General features: G+C 42.3%; 1 protein-coding gene across 1 annotated transcript in view; it reads right to left on the bottom strand.

Annotated features, from left to right (window-relative positions):
• The window catches only part of WWP1 (WW domain containing E3 ubiquitin protein ligase 1), a 72,963-nt gene that overhangs the window by 25,275 nt on the left and 26,871 nt on the right, over window positions 1-20,817 (bottom strand). Inside the window, exons 8-17 of the mRNA XM_045288896.1 lie at window positions 16,626-16,959; window positions 11,798-11,893; window positions 10,649-10,823; window positions 8,028-8,082; window positions 7,856-7,940; window positions 7,612-7,740; window positions 4,554-4,629; window positions 4,377-4,448; window positions 2,316-2,404; window positions 288-447 (exon numbers count right to left, since the gene is read on the bottom strand). Of these exons, the coding sequence (XP_045144831.1) occupies window positions 288-447; window positions 2,316-2,404; window positions 4,377-4,448; window positions 4,554-4,629; window positions 7,612-7,740; window positions 7,856-7,940; window positions 8,028-8,082; window positions 10,649-10,823; window positions 11,798-11,893; window positions 16,626-16,959 (1,271 nt within the window). The remainder of the gene's footprint in view (window positions 1-287; window positions 448-2,315; window positions 2,405-4,376; window positions 4,449-4,553; window positions 4,630-7,611; window positions 7,741-7,855; window positions 7,941-8,027; window positions 8,083-10,648; window positions 10,824-11,797; window positions 11,894-16,625; window positions 16,960-20,817) is intronic.

Consider the following 20,817-nt stretch of genomic DNA (forward strand, 5'->3'; position numbering starts at 1 on the left):
ACGTGATGGCACGAAGCAATCTCACCCAGCTCTGAGGACACGCCACGTGATGGCACGAAGCAATCTCACCCAGCTCTGAGGACACTACGTGATGGCACGAAGCAATCTCACCATCATCATTTCGATGCCGTACAGGCATTCCAACCACCCCCGAAAACCCAACTACGATGTTTTTAAAGTCTCTCTAAGGAAACATCCTTGGCTCGTGATTTTTTAAAAGTATATTGTAAAATACTTTTAAAATAAGCTAAGCTTAAGTAAAGAAAATAACTGAGTCAAGAACTCACCATGGCAATAAAGCGACCAATGAAACAAAAGTAAGACAGGTGGTCAGGATTAATCGTTGACGCTGGATTTATCTGCAAGCAGTAGTTGTTCTTGCCGGCATACTCAAATAAGCAGTACATGGGGTTCAGAACTTCATGAGAAAGCAAGAAAAACCATTCTCTGTAAGAAAAGAAACCAACTTTAAGGTTTTTTGCATTCATAAATATGTGAATTCGAACTCAGGCCTTAAATACACATGCACATATAATTTGCCAGTGCTCATAGCTGTTAGCTCGTGCCTGATTCCTCATATTTCCAGTTAAGCCATTTGTGACCTGCCCTTCCCTTCAAGGTTACCTGCCAATTCCTGTGCTGAAACCAAACTTTCTCACACATAACACACTTACCTCTACGTTTCTCAATTGCACTTGGCTCGTCTAGATCCCAGCCCTCAGCACTTTGTAAATTCCTATAGAGCTTCTTGTTCCTGTCAGTTACTCACAACTTCATGGAAACAACCTTAAAATAACGGTTTCCTTCTAAGCACGTAAGTGGCTCCATCTACCAGACTGTCAGTTCCTCAAAGGCAAAATTCACGTCTTTAGATAGTTTTGAAACCGGAGACCTTACAGGTTTTAATAAATATTTGTTGGTGATACTAAGGAACACACTGTACAGTATTATTGCTATAAAAGAGTTTTAACTTTTATTGTTAAAAGTTCCTTAAAAACGGACCAAGGTGGAATCACTGAAATGAACAAGGTGAAATCTTTTAGCATGAGAAGCCATTTCCTAACTTAACATGTATTTTAGCCTTGCTTTAAAAATGTCTAATATAGAAAATCCAACTAGGGAAAGGATTAGTATTTATACCACAAAATAAATCATTTTCAAAGGGTTCTTTAGAGCCATTTCTTCTAAAGGAAGGTTCCAAATTCAGATCAGTAAAGAAGTAAAAAAAAACCTGCCTTCTCCAGGTGGCCCTCAAATGTTCTACTAGCCACAAACCCTAATAAAAATCAGTGTTGGCTTCAGGGAAAGAGTGTTTCTAGGCATGTCCTCCTGGTCCTGGGCCACTGGGACTAGAACGGAAAGGCGACCGTTACCATGTGAAAAGGTAGGAATGTAGGTCTGATGTTTATAAAGAAGCCAGAAATCTTAAGCAGTAGGCAAAATTTCATGATTTTTACATGTTATTAATTTAAAGTTTTTAATGCCACTATGCATGCTGGGTTTGGCCCGGCAATCTGGGGGCACACTCTTTCTAAAATACCACAGCAAACTGTCTGAAAGGCAGAAAGGGAGGGAAATAGTTAACGGTCTAGACCCTGTACAGTCTGCTGAAAACTGACAAGTAACAATTCACAAAATGAAACACAGCGTCAGTCACTAGCCTCAAATAGCAGTTGCACCAAGTTCCGTTCCCTCTGTGAAAGGCTCCGGGAAGATCGGCCCCAGGGGAGAGAACTGAGCCATCTAGGAAGAGCTTGGGCAGAGGGCGTCTCAAGGAGCCCTCACCTGGTCTGGGAAAAGCAGCACACCAACCGAAGGACGACAGAAGGGTTTCAAATCAGACTCACCGTCAAAGGAAGGGCTGGATTACAACTTCAGCTCTGAGCACCTGGTTTGCAGAAGACTGGTCTACAGTGGAAGCCCTAATCCACTTTTGAGTATTTACATGGACTCAACCCCATGTTTAAACATATTTTTCTTGGAATAAAGTTGTGCATGTATAAACTGGGCACCCCCCACCCCCAAGCAACCATGTGTGTCTGTGAACACGCCTGTGCCTACAACCACAAATGTGAGGATGTATGCCTAGAAAATGGACAGAAGGACAACAAAGATTAGAAATGACCTCTACTTCTACAATTATGGAATACTTAAATTTTTATTCTGAAAAATAAGTTTGGATTGCTATTGAAAATCCATAATCAAAAAGAAAGAAAACCCATAATCAAGCCAATCCATAGAGCTTTTGCAGGTACACATCCTTTGTATATAAGACACTTATTTCAAAGCATTGATGCGATTTTTAAGAATTTTACCTTGCTAAGCCACCATAATCAAGTCCTTCTTCTCCTCGGAATATTACGTACAGTCGCCTCCGCAAGTCATATGGTTTTAATGCCATAATCTATGAAAATAAAAATATAGTTTACATAGTAGAAATTTCACTCACAAAAAATGAGTTTACAATTCATCTGCATTTTCAGAGTTAAAAACTTCCTTCTCTTATACAACAAAGTCTGTAATTCAAGAAATCAACCAATTTGCTTCACAAACTAAACAAAAGACCTATCCTATCATCTTTCTTATTCACTTTCATAGTCTCTTCCTTCATCCTAACAGCAAATAGCATTTATCCATCATTTTGGCACAGAACTTCCTTAGGGTGAGAAAATACTCCCTATCTCCACTCATCTGAAGACAGTGTCTGGTCTTTTTATGGTGACTTGTAAGTTTTTCTAACTAGTGACACTTATGAGAGGCCAAAGATCTTGTGTTGTTCCCTGCATATAACACACATTCTTTTCACCCAAAAAGTAATCAGCAAAACAAAGACATTTTTATCAAAGAATAGATTTATAGACAAATTTCATCTTAAAAATCACCTCTACCAAATTTTAGAAAGTTGAGTAATTTGATTTACATGAAGGCTACAAGGAAGTAGTTTTTACTTTCAGATAAAAATGAATGCTTTTCCCCAGCCATGTCTTAGAGCCACAGTAAGGCTGGATCAGAGCGCAGCACACCAGCAGGGCTCGGCCTCAGGGCGGTCATGGCCCAGGCCTACACGCCACAGTCAAACTAAAGTGAAAAAACACCGTGAATTTGTATGCGTACTATAACACAGCTCAAACGGGCCTGGATCCATTTGACACCTCCTTATTTTGGGATGAATGCATGCCTCAACTCAAACAAGCAACACTCTTCGGGAAATAGCTACATCAACTAATTTGATCAAAGTCCAACAGTGAGTAAAAGTGAGCTACGGTTTGTTTGCCTCTCTGACTTCAGAGCGTTGTTCCACTCGGCCTGAATAAGCAGAGGAGGTAAACATCCCTCTGTACTTGTGCATGCCCTTCGAATACTCAGGAGAGAACAGGAAACAGTCTCCCTTCATCAGGAAAAAGGAACTAACAACATTCAAATTTGCTATCTTTAAATATTTTGCAGATAATTTAGGAAATGTGGACATATTACATTCATGTAATAAAATCACCAAATCTTTTTTTAATATCTGCGCTGTGTTAAGTACTACTATACGTATTGTGCGTAACAGCAATAAATAAAATATTTTTTCCTTTCAGGAGACTTACAGTCTAGCAAAGAGAAAGAGACACCAAGCAATTATCTGTTGTCTGCTGGTGATGAATGTTGGAGCGGATCAAGTACCACACATGGACAGAGTGCACCTGTGTGTTTGGGCTGGCAAAGACAGCTACTGCACATAGTGTGTTCAGCGCAGGCTTCTCAGAGATCAGGGCATTGAAGAAGAAACCTACAGGAGGTGACGTGTAGCATGTGGGCTACTAAAGAAACTTTCAAGTGGAATACAGCACCTACCAACTTGATTTTTATTTGCTAGTGATCATCAAAACTTTTGCTGTTGATAAATTCACAGCAATAAATCAATACATTCTTAGCAAAATGAGTGTCCAAGTGGATCAGCTAGTTCCAAACTCTTTTTCAGTTTACATATTAGTAAGCATACATCTAAATTCGTGGTAGAATTCCTGTGTCCCACGGAGAGCTGACTGCTCCATAGTCCGTGTGAACTGAGTGTGTCAGAGTCCGACCGACAGCCATGGGAACACGAAAGTAGTGAAGTCCCTTTACTTGTACATGAAGACAAAGACAGGCACCAGCTCAGAGAGATCTTGTGAGGATCGATTACATGAAACAATAAACGGAAGATGCCAGAGCCAAGCACAGGGTGATCGCTCAAAACCCGGCAGGTTTGATTATTACAACGACCACAGGAAGTGGCGAGCGGCAGCCATTATGACAGCCGTGCATGGAAGGTTTGAAATTTCTACAACTCCCTCTTCAGACATGCAGAGACGGGGAGAGAGCACTGTTACATTCTCACAGAGCTTCCCCACCTGTTGGAAGGAATCTTCAAACAATGTCTGCCGGGACACGTTGATCTTGACGTGGCTGGGTAGTGCATTCGACTAGAAACAAAAATAACATCGTAATAGCATGTAAGTTACATATCTGTACTGTGTACATGAAGAGCGAATGATTATGAACATAACACTTATTTACCACTGTAGTACCTGGCACAAATAACGGAAGTGAGCAAGTTTCCACCTAAAGCTGCGTTCATAAGCGATTTGTGGACCACCTTTAGTTCTGTAAGAAAACAAAAACAAACAGCATATATAAATTTGTCATGAAGTTGAATATTTAGTATTCAATATGAACTCGAGTACCCAAGAGTCTTAGAAAGAAGCACTGGGCCGTTATTTACTGACAGGGAGGTAGAGGTTGATTCAGTGGGACAATAGAAGCGTGTGCAATGAAGGTTATTGGAGCAACAGGAAAGTGCATTTGTACATCCACATACAGAGGAACCTGAACTTTTAAACAGGTAGATAATTGAAGTGTTCGAGTCTACTACTGATTATTTCAAAGAACACCTTCAGTACCCTTAAATCTAAAAGGACAGAAGCTCTAGATAGAGGGAAATTCTATTACTCCTAAGAATCTACCTCGAAACTGAGACAAAAGCAAAGTCCTAAGGCCGGCTGGCACCTGAGTCACTTGGCTCAGCTGCTAAGTGAGGGAAGAAGCAGAGTGGGGGCAGCTAAAAATATAGGTTTTTGCTTGATGTGATTGAACTATGTAATGATATGATTATATATATAAGGGGGAGGGAGAATACAGGTTTTACTCTTCTTATATGACCTGGGCCTCTTGCCTACAGAGCAAGGCCATAAAGGACAGACACAAAGAACTTCTATAAACACAGGGACACTCTGGAATGGATGGAAAATGTTGTCTTGTGCTGTCCTGCTCCAGTGAAAACCATCATTCCACAAAATGTGCGCCGGGTGCACAGCATGTACCTGGTGCTGTCCTAGTCACTGAGAGCATTAGTTGTTAATAAAACACCATGAAATAGCCTGCATTTGCTATTGAGAAAGAATATACAAATATATAGACTAAGTAAACCAGGGTTCCCTGTGTAGTGTGTTCACTCCTACCTTAAAAAAAAAAAAAGAGAGAGAGAAAGAGGACAGAGTAATAGGGCTCACAGAACAAGTAATATTTGAAGAAAACCTTGGGAAAGAGTCTCCCAAGAGGGAATAAGAGGAGGAGGAAGGTGCTGAAGGTGTCGGAGGCACAGTGGGACCGAGGTGGCCAGTGGAGCTGGGCACAGATGGAGTGGACGAGAGAAAAGCATCCGGTCTGGCAAGGCCGTGTCTGTCGGCCATGGCAAGGCCAACAGATCTTGTGAGGCCTGATAGGCCACTTTAAGGACTTTATTCTCTTTACATTGATTGAATGAAAGTCATCAGTGGGTTTTATGCAGAAAAATGACTTGCATTTTATTAAAATTAAACTTAAAAATGAGCCTCGCGGGTCGAAAGTAGCACAAGAATGGTGGAAGGCTATGGCAGCCCCAGGTGAAAGTGGTGATGGTGGAGACGGTGGGACACAGCTGGATCCACATGTACTCTGAGAGTGAGGTAACCAGAATTCTCGTTGGTTTGTAGGTGAAGTGAGGGAGAAAGAACGTTCAAGGACGATTCCAGGATTGCTAACCTAAGCACATGGAAGACTGGGATTGCTTCCCACTGAGATGGCGAATACTGCCGGCATAGCAGGTTTCCGGGGGCTATCAACCAGGAGCTCGTCTTAGGCACCCAAGTGGCGACAACAGAGGGCAGCAGAATACATAGAGCAGTTTCAGGAGCGAGGCCTGGGCTAGCTCTACAAGTTGAAAGTCATCAGGATATAGATGTTTTTGAAAAGTATGATGCTAAATGAGTGTCCCCAAGAGCGGGGAGATAAGAAGGGAGCGACCAGGGCAGCTCTGGGCTTCAATGTTGAGAGGCTGAGGAGACAAGTAGGACGCGGTGCTATTTCAAGGAAGAAGAAAGGCCAGGCAAGCAGCGGAAAATGCAGGCCCCTCTGGACCACTTTGATATGGATGAGATTTATTGTGTTCAAGGCTCCTGAAAAGTCAAATGGCTTGAGGACTGCAACACCCACCCTGGATGAACCAGAGGCCCCGTGCACATGACAAGTTCAGTGTCAGCACAATTTCCTGGGAGACAGTTTATGATAGGAATGAGAAGTAACACAGAGACAACCCTTTCCAGTGACTCTCCTATAAAGGCAACATTAAAGCGCTCAGCAAAGACATTACTGAATGGGAACCTACACTGCCGGGTGAAAACTCACCCGTGACACACACAGAAAATGCTATTAAAAAACAACGGTCATTAAATAGATTTGAAAAACCGTTGTTTTTCTGCTGTGTTCTAGGAGAAGACATGTCAGTGTGTGTATACTGATGAGAATAATTCAACTGAGAAAGAAAGGGATGCCAGAAAGGTGAAAACTGCTAGAAGAATTAAGTGGTGCCCCAGCTGAGGAACGAGGTGTGAGAGCTCATCTGTAGAAACCGAGGGGAGACAGATGCGGCAGACAGACAGGGCATGATGGTGGGATTCAGCAAATGACCTGCTTTGATTCTGTGTTCTCAGTGAAGCAAAGCGGTTATACTTAACAATAACAATAAGGTTATACTTAACAATAAGACATCTTTACTTAGAAAATGCAATTTCTTTGACCATCTCCACCTCGATGTCACAGCAGTCTGATGTGGCTGCTTGGACTGTGCACAGACTCTGGAGACAGACTGTCTGGTGTAAAACCCAACTCCATCACTAACCACGAGGATTTTTGCATGTGTTTCTTACACTCCTTACATGTTAGTTTTCACTTGGAAAGGGAGTGGGGTGGGGACAGTACCAACACTTAACAGTTTAAAGGGGTTGTTGTAAGACAAAATGAGCTAATAGATGGGGCTTGAAAAAGTGTGTTGAAAAATTCCATTATCTTTTAATTCTCTTTTCCCACAAGCTTCGGGAAACCTCCCTGGCTCTATGCAAGGTGCTTAGCGAAATTCAAGGCAGGTGTTATTACTAAGGAATGATATTCCACAAATGTATTCTGCTACGGGGAGAATAAAGCCAGGTGTACTTGATGGGTTTTCCAGAGTCAGAAAGTAAGCTTTGTTGGTACACTTGAGGCTAAACTAAAGACTAACACTCGTGCCTTCATTGCAGAGTAATTTAAGAAGAGTGTCAGGTTTTTACTTACACAGATGACTTTCCATTTCGAGGATCTTTGAATGTTGTTGTTCTTGTGTTATGATCAACGAAGTACCTAACACCTTCTCTCGTATACCTAATTTCCCAGCCTTCTGGCAGGGGTTCCTCATTCTGCAGGCTAAAAGAGAAGACGTTACAGCACAGAGTAAGCGTTTTCTAGGCCCTGAAAGCATCCCTCGGGTCTGTCGAGAGCAGACAAGGCTAACATAAACAAGGCTGCCCGGCATGCGCACCCTTGCGTTCTTGGATCTTCCCACTGAGTTGTTTTTGTATTATGATTCACAAAGTAAACTCTGTCCGTTGAATCCACTCTTTTTTCTAAAAAAGAAGGTGCACATAATAGCATTTAGTAATTCTTTAGTGGATACATACCTTGTAGATATTTAAAACAACGTATGAGCTTACCCCACCCTGGTGGTAAAGGCCCATAGGGGTCGTTCTCTGCAGCTAACATCGAAGCCTGATGGGAAGAGGGGTTTGGAGGAGGAAAAACACAAACAAATCATATTTTAATATAAAGGCAGAGATGCACTTGTCAGAATCATTTTGTCATTTAATAAATATGATAAAAAGAAACATGGGCAAAATAATTCCAAGTCACGAAAGTATGAAAAATGTCATGATGCAAGAGCAGTCAATCCACTAAGAAGATACATTAAAATCAGTATTTTAGCCCCTCTTGTGAAGGAGCCCTGGTGGTGTGACATTTAGCCTTTGGACCGCTAACTGCAAGGTCCGTGGCTCAAACACACTGGCTTTTTTGGCTCCACAGGAGAGACAAGAGGCTATGTGATCCTATGAAGATTTACGGTCTCGGAAACCCTACAAGGGGCAGTTATGGGTTGGCTTCGCCTCCCTGGCAGCGGTCTGACTTGCTTAGTGCTGTTGCGCTGGTTGTAGCCTCACTGTAACCCTATGTTCAAGAGAACACAATGCTATCTGGTCCTGGGCCATCCGCAGAATTATAGCCACTCAGTTCTTCCACAATAGTCCAGGCTGGCCAGATTAGATTGAAGAACAAGGTACACAAACTTACCATGTCTTATGAGGCAGTATGACTTATTTAAAAATTGAACAATTATTGCAGTGTTCTTTAAAAACAATGTCTTTTATTAAAGCTACCATGGAGGGGCTTCTAAAACGTTCATGGAAAAAGCACTCTCCACAGACCGCCCTCCTGTTGAGTGGGTGCCGACTCACAGTTCTCCCCGGGTTCCAGGACTGCAACTCTTTATGGAGGAGCAAGCCCCATCTTTCTCCCGAGGAGCGGCTGGTGCTTTCCAACTGCTGACCTTGCATTTTGCAGCTCAACAGAATGGCTCTTAATTCCATTTTCCATGAACATTTTGAAGCCCCCTCATATTAAAGTCCAGTATTATCTTCATACAACTAAACTCATATACATCTCAATATCAGTATCTTTAATATATTCATATATACATAAAAGTACTTAGTCTTATACATTTTATTAAAACCTAGAAAGAGGTTCTACAGAAAATATAAACATTCTACCATCAATTTTTAAAACACGACAAACACAAAAATCACTACTTGAGAATCATTTCTTAGTGATAAAATTCGTTTTCCCTGATATTTTACAGACCTTGGAATTAATGCTACCAATTGTATGTTCGATATCTACTTCCTTGACAACCAAGCTGCTGTTGTGCTTGGGGTGGCACTGTAGCCATCTGAGACTAATTCACTCTCAAGCCCTGCTTGTGGCTGGGGAGGCTGAGTGACCAGTCGCCGCCACAGTGGTATGAGAAGAAACCACTAGGGAGGCCTTCCTTTCCAAGAAAAGGCAGGCATGGGTGTGCTAGGAAACTCTCTTCTTTATCTTGCTTCTTGCCTGGGTTGTGGAAGTGAAATCCACGTTCAAAGTAACAGCCACGAGACACAATGGGGACAGGACAAAGGGTAGAGAATCTGGGCATTCGATGGCACTACCGAGCCAACACACCATTACCCTGCACATTGAGCCAGGTCTGGTGTGGTACCAGGTTACTAAACCACAACCCACCCAAGTCTTTCTAAGTAGCATATTCTGATATTTGCAGGACACTTCTGCCACACACAACCCTTCTCTTATTATTCAGTCCTGTTTCTTCAAGGTTTTCGTAGGTCTCCCCCAAACCTGACAGACACTGCAGGCAATTGCTTATTTAATGTAGGGCAGGGTTACCACACAGCTAAACGGTGCAGCCTCACCCCAGATTTCGGTACATACAAGTGGCCAGAGCCAGCATTTGGGGCAGCAGAGGTGCTGTGGAAGCTGGGTTGCTCCCTTCCCGCCCTTGTAGGGATTTTTAATTTAACCTCTGAAGAAAATGGAGTTGGAAGAGGCAGCCTGAGGCAGGATTTTGAAGAAAGAATTATAGAAATGTTCTTTCCGTGTAGTCTCTACATCTTGAGGTTCTACACGGCGCCTCTCTGCACCACCCGGACTGCCCAGCACCTTCTCTCTCCTCCCCACCGAACTCCAACCCGCCCAGCAGGCCCCCGGTGGGTCTTGCAGAAGCTGGCTTACGAAAATCAACAACCGACAACTGTTGAATGTCCAGAGAGCCTGAGTTGTTGGGGACAAAACCATGCCGAATGCTAGAAGGATCTTCAGGGAGCTTCTCCGAAGCTAGGGTGTAACAGAAATAACTACAAAGTGACAGACTCGTCCTAAGTAAATCCACAAGGTCACTGATTTTGTTTGAAGCAAGCAAAGTGTTTATAATTAAAGGTGGAGGATGAGAAATTGGTAAAGACATATTTAAGAAAGACACTGTTATAAAACTATTCTTAATATGTATTAAAAAATGAATCTTATAGTTATGTTTGTATATTATTTTAAAAAGTAACATGTAGAACTTATACAAGTGTATGTATCATAAATGGTAATTTATCAAAGCTTATTAAGAAATACCTGTGACGGAGTCCCTAAGATTAGAAACAAAATAAATCAAACCCCAGAGTATAAGGGGACAAATGCTGGCGGGAGAATGCATCATTAGCATAATTTACAGATTACCGACCGAGTAGAGGTATCGTTGGTTGAACTGCTGCATTGCTCCCTGCAATTGGTTCCGCTGAGACTGCCACTGCTCAAAGTTGCGAACAGATTCCATGGTTGGCCGCTGCCACGTGGTTGTTCTCGTGTTATGATCCACGTAATAAACTCTTCCACGATCATCAACCCGTCTTTCCCAACTATCCAAATGAAGTTAAATAATCAGAAAACAATAACCTCTCAATGTTTCACTCAAACAATTTAAACAGCAGGTCCAAGACATGATAAAGTAACGTAAAAGGATACATACGCTGATAGGCTTCAGAATCGTGATAAACCGCTACAACACACCTTGCCATTTACTTCTAGGGGGAGTGTAAGGGCTCCCTAAAAGCAGTGCCAGTGCCAACCAGATTCCCCTTCCTCCCTTTGTTCGACTACGTATGGAGCGGGCTTAGTGCGTACTTAGCTACCTGACCTGAGGCCACTCCCAAAGTTGAGAAATTTTACCCTTCCTTAAAAATAGTTTAATTTGGACTAAAACTGTGTATACAGGGATTAGGAGAAAAACGTTTTTATACTCATTTCTCTGCTATTACACTACTATCACTTTATCTTCCTGTGGTACAGATGGAGCCACCTCATCCCACCTGTCACAGCTACTTGGCCTGGTGTAAAAATGAACCTACCCGCCTCTCCAGCCTCTTTTCCCAGGGGACCCTTTCAAGGCACCAGTGAGAGCCAACTCACCGAGACCAGTCCCCAGTGTGCCCTGTGGTTCACCTCTCATCCCGACACGCTAACGTTTCTGCGTTACTTATTGCATCTCATGAAATTCCACTGTTCATGTTGCTATCGCGGGATAGCAATATCACTTGCCTAACTTGCCCTAAATATGCCTTTCACTTCTTAAAAATGACAGGGACCAAATCTGGACCAAACTCTGCAACCACTCTCACTAAGCAATTCATGCCAATGCTTGACAATCTCCTCAGACTATCTAACTGTAAAATACAGTATAATAATAACATCGCATTTAGTAAGCATTCACTACTCATACAGGCAAGTCAACTAAGTAAGGAAATTTAATATGTTTATAGAATTTTATGTTGTACTAAATTGAAATTTTTTAACAAAAGTTACAAGTGTGATAAAACATAAGAAGATCCCTTACCCCGGAGGTAAAGGTTGTGGTCTCTCCCACGTGGTCGTTCGGGTGTTGTGATCCACATAGTAGGTTCTGCCATGAGGGTCTTTTCTCTGCTCCCACCTGAAGTAAAGACACAAAGTAGAAGTAGAACACAGACGCACAGGACAACCAGACCATCAGGAATGTGACAGCCAAGCTTTACTCTGAAAGGTTATCTGTCATTTGAAGTTCGCCTTTTCAAATTATCAGTGCTTTTTGGGTTCTTAATTACTCCCTGCTCACTAACAATACTGAAAACTCAAATACTAAGTCCAGTTACTGGGAAACGGGTAGCATAATCACATAATACCTAAATACTTTAAAAAAATTACTACTTCTCAGAATTCCAAATTATCAGAAAATAGAATTTCAGTCTAATTTTAAGGTCAAAGCATGTAATATCAATGACGCAAATACCCACAGTGTGTCTATTATTTCAAAACGACGTATTTAAAAGATTCTAGGAGAAACTATTCCAAAGAATATATGTTGGCTGCAGCGCAGTGAATAATTTATTGCTTTCTTTCTTTTTTTTTTCTTTCCAAATGTTTATTGGCCATTTGAGTATCCTACTTTGTCTATCTTTTATTGAGTTGTTTACCTTTTCTTTTTAATTTTTTTTTTAACATTTTATTAGGGGCTCATACAACTGTTATCCCAATCCATACACACATCAATTGTGTAAAGCGCATTTGTACATCGTTTCTCAAAACATTTTCTCTCCATTTAAACCCCCGACATTAGGTCCTCATTTTTCCCCTCCCTCCCTGCTCCCCACTCCCGCATGTGCCCTTGATAGTTTATAAATGGGTATTTTGTCATATCTTGCCCTGTCCGACGTCTCCCTTCATCCACTTTTCGGTTGTCTGTCCCAGTTTATTGCTTTCATTATTCCCACCAAATGACTTTTCCCAAAAGGGTCTGGCTGAGGTGGCAGGGGCAGGCACGGATTGCAGTATCTGACTCAGCTCTGGGTCACCGCCATCCCGATGGGTAGGTATAAAGTCAGCCATCCAGGAAGCAGGGGGCGGAGCTCTCACTACCAGCACAATCCCCAGGGCGTGGGGTCCCCACGCAAACCCTCCTTGATTCCGGAGACAGCTTGGACACCAGAGGAGCAGCCCCAGCAGCACCAGAGCCAGGGAGTGGGGCCGAAGGGGATGCTGGTCAGCCTACCGAGCCCGTGGGCTGAGTGCTTTGGGCAGGGGGCTGGCTTATGGAATAGGATATCTCTAGGCACTTAATTGGGGAAGGGGGCTGGGATTGCTGATCCATGAAGATGGGGCTGAGGAGCCGGAGTGCAGTGCCTCAGAGCTGAGGCTTATAGGGGAATGGCGTGCACTTTGGACATTTAATTAGCAACCCTAAACTAAGTTCAACGTCGCACAAGCAAGGCCAGAGACCAATGAGCCGTGTAGCTGAGAGGCCAAAAACCAGAGAAAAGGCTGTCCTGACTGAACAACTGTATCCTGAGGGTTTTCCACCTGAATTGTAACCTGTTACCTTTCCTAATAATTTCCGTCATCGCGAGCACTGTCTGTGAGTGAGTTCTTGGTGGCCACTGCACTGAACTGTCATCCCCCCCGCCCCCCATCCCCATGAAAAGCGGAGCGTGCTGTGGGAGACCCCTCGGGGACACTGCTCCATCACTGCAGCGTTCGTTCTCTGCTGGGCGCTGCGGTGGTTCTTTCTCTGCACGCTTACGCCTGGATCCTTCAGCTAAGCTGGGGCCCAAACTCTCGTTCTTTCATTTCCCCAACTTTCTACTTGCTCACATTGCATCTTCCCTTTCAGCCTTCCCTTAATGTAGAAGAGATGCAAATAATGCTGGTTTACTTTGAGGTAAATATTCCTATTTTCAATTTTCATGTAGAATGAATCAAAAGTATTTCCTTACTCTTAACCATAGGTACCTCAAGTTGATTTTTACTTCTTTTTGAAGTTTTTAAAATGAGAGCCTTTATATCATTTTTACATGACCATATATATATATATTCAAGCTATTCTGTAAATATAGTGTACACATACATACTTAAAATTATCTTTAAAGTTTTTTTAATGATTTGTTGAAGACAGACCTTGCAAATATAAGTCACAAAATGCTAAGTTGTAGCCATGAATATTAAAGACACCCAGGTTTATAACTCCATGTAATAAGTTTCATTTAAACCTATGTATCAAATATCACTATGGTATGAAATTCTGTAGTGGAGTATTCATGCTATAAAATTTTGATGTTTCTTATAAAGAATTTCACTGAATGTAAGTAACATTTGCGCTCATGTCATCTGTTTCTGTGTAATAATAAAAGTTAATGAGAAGGAAGGGTTTAAACATGAAGCTTCGTTTTAAATGTTTCAGGAATATATACCTGAGTATATACAAAGGGGCTATTTTCTGCAGTTTGAAAACCTAACTGTGCAAAACAAGAGCCCATCCCACCCCAAACTTATTAAGTTTCCAAAACTTGTTGGTCGTGGTACTTTTTAGATATTAACTCCTGCAATCAGTCCTGGACCTACCAGGGGAAGCTCCTGAAGGAAAAGATCCAAGCAGAAACCAGAGTAAGCAGTTGGCAAAATCCGATGACCATACTTGCAGCACACAAAGTAGGAGGGGTGTGGACAGCCACTACAATGAGCACATACGGAGCCTCCAGCAGTGCAGTTTCCACAGCTACCAGTACAGCCTGACGCTGTGAACCAATCACAACATGCTCTACTATCATAGAGTGCAGCATGACTTTCCATAGTTTCATTACAGGATTTTCAAATCATAGTGAATTTGTGAGGTGCTTAAAAGTTACTGGAAACGTAGAATTAAAAAATAGTGGAATTAGCCCCTAATAAAATGTTTAAAAGAAAAAAAAAATAGTGGAATTTTCCCACGAACTTTCTAAAGCTATCATGTTTCTTGAGGGCTTACCAAGGGTTCGCAAACATGCGGCCCGCCGAGGGCATTTACCCAGCCCGCGGGTGCTTTTTACTTACTTATTTTCTTACTTCAAAATAAGGTATGTGCAGTGTGCATAGGAATTTGTTCATAGTTGGGTTTTTTAAAACTATAGTGCAGCCCTCCAACAGTCTGAGGGACAGTGAACTGGCCCCCTGTTTAAAAAGTTTGAGGACCCCTGGCTTAGACCATGAATTACTATCAGTACCATCAGTAAAGCATCCCTGGTGGCGTGGTGGCATGCTGGTTAAGTGCTCAGCGGCTACCTGGAAGGTCAGCAGTTTGAACCACCAGCCACATGAGAGAGAAAGACGTGGCGATCTTCTCTGCAAACCCTACCGAGTAAGTTCTACTTTGTCCTAGGGAGTTGCTTTGGTGCACCATCAGGAGTAAACAAAGGTCAGCCAACTAGAGAAAAACAACACTGATAAGCAAATAGGGAAGAGGTGGCAAAACAGAACACATGCACAGAATACTCCCAGAAACTCCTTGTAGAAAACAGAGTGAAACAAGTATGAAATTAAAAGTCACGAATTACTTAACAGTAATGAAAAGCAACTGAGCTGGTAATAGAGCCAACCAGCTGGGTTAGTCGATTGCCCCAGCACCGGTATCAATTGAGAAAACGCACGCTACTTGTTCTGCAGCGTGTGGACCAGAAAGCAGACCACAGAAAAAGCTGGGGAACTGAGGCTAACGTACGTATAGTGTTGCTGTCACTTTTATGCAAAAGTTAAAATAACCTACTGTTCAAATTGGGAAGGACTTATACAAGTTAACATAGGTTTATTTGGTCTTTCCCTTCGTATTGCATTCACTTCAACCAGACGAACAGCTGTTTCCAGTGCCAGCAGACACTGTATTTTGAAGCAGTAACTTACAGATTCACATTCTAACTAGGGACAACGTTAGGCATGGCCGGGTCATCAGAAAGCACTGCCACCTGGGTTCCAGCCCACACATGCGCGGGGGGCGGTTTCCAAACCAGCATCTGGGACCAGGACCTGAGGCTCCAAAGCCGATGACTGAGGCACTGGTGTGATTTCATTAGGGTGCCTTCAAAAAATAAGTGCTGCCAAAACAGTGGCTTCTGAGGGGATCTCCAGGGCACTCAAATCCAAGGAGAGAGAAAAAGCCACTAAGTTATGTTACTGTTTTCTGGGGATGCTCAAGGGGTGGTCTTGATGAGATTTTCACAAAAGACAGGCCAGTCGTGGGGGCTTCGTATGAAGGAAGTTTTTAGGAAAACCAGAGACTGAGTTGGTGAGGAAAAGGTCAAAAACGTTGCCCTGGGGAAATTTTTCTGCCCATCATGACAACGCATGTTTGTTTTTCAAAAGTAACACGGGCTGGCCTACAAAAACTTCAATGGGAACCCTTACTCCATCTACTCTACAGCCTTGATCTTGTTGCTGCCGACTTTTGTTACCCAAGCTCAAAGAACATTTGAAAGGAACCTACTGTATATAGTCGACCCAATATCTGCCGAAGCACCTAATTTTAACACAAAAACGGCAGTAAAAATGTGCTGGAAACACTCAGCTTATACTCGCGTCTGTCCGGCACATTGATCCTCTGAGCATGCCCAAACTGCCCTTTGGATGTGGTGTTCCCGGGGAGGGGATTCTTGGGAGGCTTAGAAACGAAAACACTGCCGCCAGACATGGACAACCCTAAAGGGAGGCCATGTCAAGAAATAACAGCCTGACATTTTGATATTTTTTATGTAATAACGGTTTCTATGCATTTTTGATAGCAATATCTTTTGACTTACCTGCATACACTCTATAAGCAGATTCACACTGTTTCAAAAATATTGCTACTTAGATCTACATTAAATTAAAACAGAAACCCAGCGTACCCGGACGGCAGAGTTTCCGCGCTGCTATGTCCAGACTGTTGCCGCGTAGGCTCCACACACCCATCTGACTGTCTTATTTTGGCTGCGTCCACAGAACTATTTCCAGAACCGGAGGCGGCGGGATCTGATGTACTTCTCGCTTCGGGCTGCGATGCTGCACTGGTAGAAGGCATACATTCAGTGTTCTCTGAGGAAGTTGGTGTTTCTTGAACGGAAGGATCTTCGACAGCAGCACTAGTGGAACTCGAAGACAAGGCGCTTTCTTCAGAGGCGATGGCAGTCCCCGTGGCGGCTGAATGATCGGGTGGTGCAGGTGAGGGTGACGCTCCATTAACTGAACAGAGGAAATGAGTAAGATGATCCACCAAGTAATGATGGAGAAATCAACTAACTAATCAACTATATTTACTTAGAGCCTAAAAAATATGGCTAATTACTTTTAAGTTACTCATAGCTGAGGAATAAACAGCACATAAATGATGAAAAATATAGCATAAGGAAGCATTAGGATATACAAATGTTTAGTTTTTGAATGAGTAATTCTAAGGGAAAGTCTACATGGGCTGTATACGCAAACTTAAAAATAATCCTTACCTCTTTTTTGTTACCTCCTGCAAATGGTAGGTTATATCTAAAGAACTCTGCCAATAATGGGAAGTATATATATTGCTGAGAGTGTTGAGGAAAAAAAATCCAGGAACACAGAAATAACACAGTACTGGGGCCTGGTGACATAATTTCATTTTCACATTAAGTGTGATTCACACATTTCAACTATGGACCAAAAAATGAGCCAAAACTGTAAAGAGAATAGACTATTGAACAAAATCTATTAGTAGACTAAACATCAAAGTTCTGTGTAGCATACAGGATAGAGAGTACTGTGTAATGAGGTCTTTGGGTAGATTTCTAAAGAGGGAAATAAAAAGACAAATGGTGGGAAGGAGGAATCGTTTGTGCAAAACAGTAAGAGGCAAGTCAATGAAGTTCTCTTAACAGTGAAGAGAAAGGCTCTAGGGAAGGGATGATCAATAACGAGTTCAAGAAACAACATATTTACAGAGCTACTCTGTACCCAACACTGAGAGATCGGGGGAAAATCAAATAAGTATGTGAACAGAGACGCTAAATTCTGGTGTCTCCGATAGTATGCTCACTTACAAACACTATTTCACTTAAATTTTCACTCTTGAGTAGTGGAGAAATTAGTTTCTACAAAAGAATAGATTAGCAGCAGTCTTTTTCAAAGCAAAACAGCTTTAAATGGGAAAAGAGGTTTATCTGATATAATCCAGTCCAACAAGAAACAAACAAGTCTTTGTGAGCAGCAAAACATAGCACATGAAGCAAACTGTTAGAAAAATAAATGTTCAATGGCATCATTCTGCTCAAGGCTAAAACTTTACTTTTCGTATCTTATTTAACAGCAAATGTGCTCATTCATCCCTTTTGTCTTTATCACTACTCCATTTAGGGTTAATTTTATGGGAAAATCAAATAGGTAGTTTTCCTTGATTCCTGAGAATTTCTTCATAAACCTTAACATATCCCGAGTGGTTGAAATGTCTTTTATTTGTAAGAGTTCCCCATCAGGCCTGACCAGCTATGCTCTGAGGTGATCCAGGTGAGCGCTAGCGATGACAAAAAGACCCAGCCTGTGGCATTAGCCAACCTCAGGGAAGGGGGACATGATCCAAGCAATCGTGTGTACATAATGAAGCCCCAATACAGGTTTTAGACAGAGAGATCCCATGGACTTCTGTGATGATCTTTCTCCAGGGACTGGTCCCTCCAGTTGGTTGGTGAACGACATCAATGCATGTGGGAGGGAAGCATGGCTCTCTCTAGGATCTTGGAAATCATTCCAGACCACTCTACAAACCTCTACCCCTTTACATCCCTCTACCCCTTTATATCTTGCTATAATAAACTTATAATCATTAAGTTAAGTATTTCCCTAAGTTTCATTAGTTGTTGTTATGGCAAACTATCAAACTCACAGGAATACCAGCATTGTTGTGATTTCAGGTAAAAAAATGGATAATTACTTTGTAAATCCATAAAAATGTTCTACTCTACATACAACTGATTTGGCACCCAAGGGTTATAATAGATATTTTAGATCAATTGGCCACTTAACAATCAAAATAATATTGTCCCCACTCTAGATAAACCCAAACCCAAACTCACTACCACATGTTGAAACTGACTCATAGCCACCCTGTAAGTCAGGGTAGAACTGTTCTTGTGCATTTCTGAGACTGTAACTGTTTATGGGAGTAGAAAGCCTCATCTTTCTCCTACCTAGTAGCTGGTGGTTTCAAACTGTGGACCTTGCTGATTGCTGCCCAACTCATAACCACTTTGCAACCAGGGTTCCCATCGTTCTAGACATGTAATATGTTACAATCTCACTACTGCTACAACTTCCAACAAGGTAGAAAAAATGGTTTTTGAAGTCGGATTTAAAAGGAATACTGCTTTGAACCAAAGTGAGTAAAGGGCACGGGGCTCACCCTCCTAACAAGGGCTGGGAGACCAGACAGCTGTGTGGCAGAGGCCAACAACGTGAGGGCAGTGGAAGTCCCGACACAGCACAGGTGGAGGTCAGATTGTTTCAAGCCTATGAGAGCGTGAAAAGGGGCAGGTACAGCTTTGTGACACTATCGTCAATGCATCAAAGTCAAGAGGGAAGCAAAGTGCACAGTCAGGAGACACAGCACTGAAGGAGAGCAGCCGGGGCTCTGTGCTCCAGGTCCTTCAATAGAAGAAAAGGGGCAGGGAGAGGACTCCTAATTCGTACCCATTCCATAGGAGAATTGTGAGATTAAATCACTTAAAGCATATAGTGTCCAAAACATATTCAGCACAAATGTTACCTATAACCATTATTATAATTCAAAATGGTGTAAGTTTTCTTACAATTGTTTTGTACGTCACTGGGATTATTTATGGTGGAGCATTTGTTTCTAGTTCTGCTTATGTGTATTTTGTTTTCCTTTTGAAATTTCCAACAGGGATAAATATGAAACAAAGGTGGAGAGGGCATTTATTCCCACTGGCAAGTCTATAACACTGCCAGAAAAATGAACCGATCTGTGCTGGAAGAGGTATAGCCAGATGTTCTTTAGGGGGAAGATGGCGGGATGTCATCTCATGTACTGTGGACATGTGCCAGGAGGGACCAGTCCCTGGAGAAGGACATCATGCTTGGCAAAGCCGAGGGTGACAAAGAGGAAGAGCAACACTGTGATGGGCTGACATGACACAGTGACTGCAATTTTGGACTCAACTATCACAATTGTGAGGACAGCGCAGGCCCAGGTAATGCTTCACTCTCTACTATGAGGCAGAACCAAGTGGGGGCCTCTACCAACAACAAGTGAATCTATAATGTACTTGACAACCCGTGGTCAATGAATACTTTTGCCAGCCTACTAAAACAATGATATACTCTAGGACTAAGAGGTCCAGACACCTTAACGAGATGGGAAGAATGAAATAGTGGTATAAAGCTTTCTAAAATGAACACTCAGTATTATACTTTTCATGAACCAAGAGTGGACTTAATGTAGGATGGTTCTGCTATGTTATTACTGCCAGAAAGAAACTGATAAACTATTCTGAATCCAAAGATAATCCTATATAATAAATCAACTCATGTACTTGGTCAGATATAAGTATTGTTCCTTACAACCTCTCTGGAGAGTTCACAAGTTACACTGTTTAAAATGCAAAATGTTTCATGGGTAGGGTAGTAAAGTGAAATTTCTAAACATAACTCTTCTATCCATGTCTCCGTATCTCCAGCAAATGACTGGGTAGAACCACACAAAGAGATCTGTTAAAAATAAATAGCGGGGACTGGTCTCAGTTTTAGCTGCCATTCCCTGATTGCAAAAGCAAGCCAATTCAGAAAGAAAGAATCCCTGGGAATAACTATCAAAGAAGAAGAGCCAGCAATGGAGCATATTTGAAATCCCTGCCTGAAGCGGCTGAGTGAGCAGAGGCCATGCCATGCCAACACCAGCCGTCAAGGCAGGCAGACCATGAGACAGAATGGAGCAGAAGCACCGAGACTACGAAGCTGAGAGGCGCAGTGGCAGGCAGGCTTCCTGGACCATGGATGCAGAAGCCATGGGACCACATGGCTAGAGGTTGAGGACCAGAGAAAGGACTTGGCTGCTGGCTA

The sequence above is a fragment of the Echinops telfairi genome, unplaced genomic scaffold (assembly GCF_000313985.2).
Source record: "Echinops telfairi isolate 266 unplaced genomic scaffold, ASM31398v2 ScPeMD7_1;HRSCAF=3_0, whole genome shotgun sequence".
Lineage (NCBI taxonomy): Eukaryota > Metazoa > Chordata > Mammalia > Afrosoricida > Tenrecidae > Echinops > Echinops telfairi.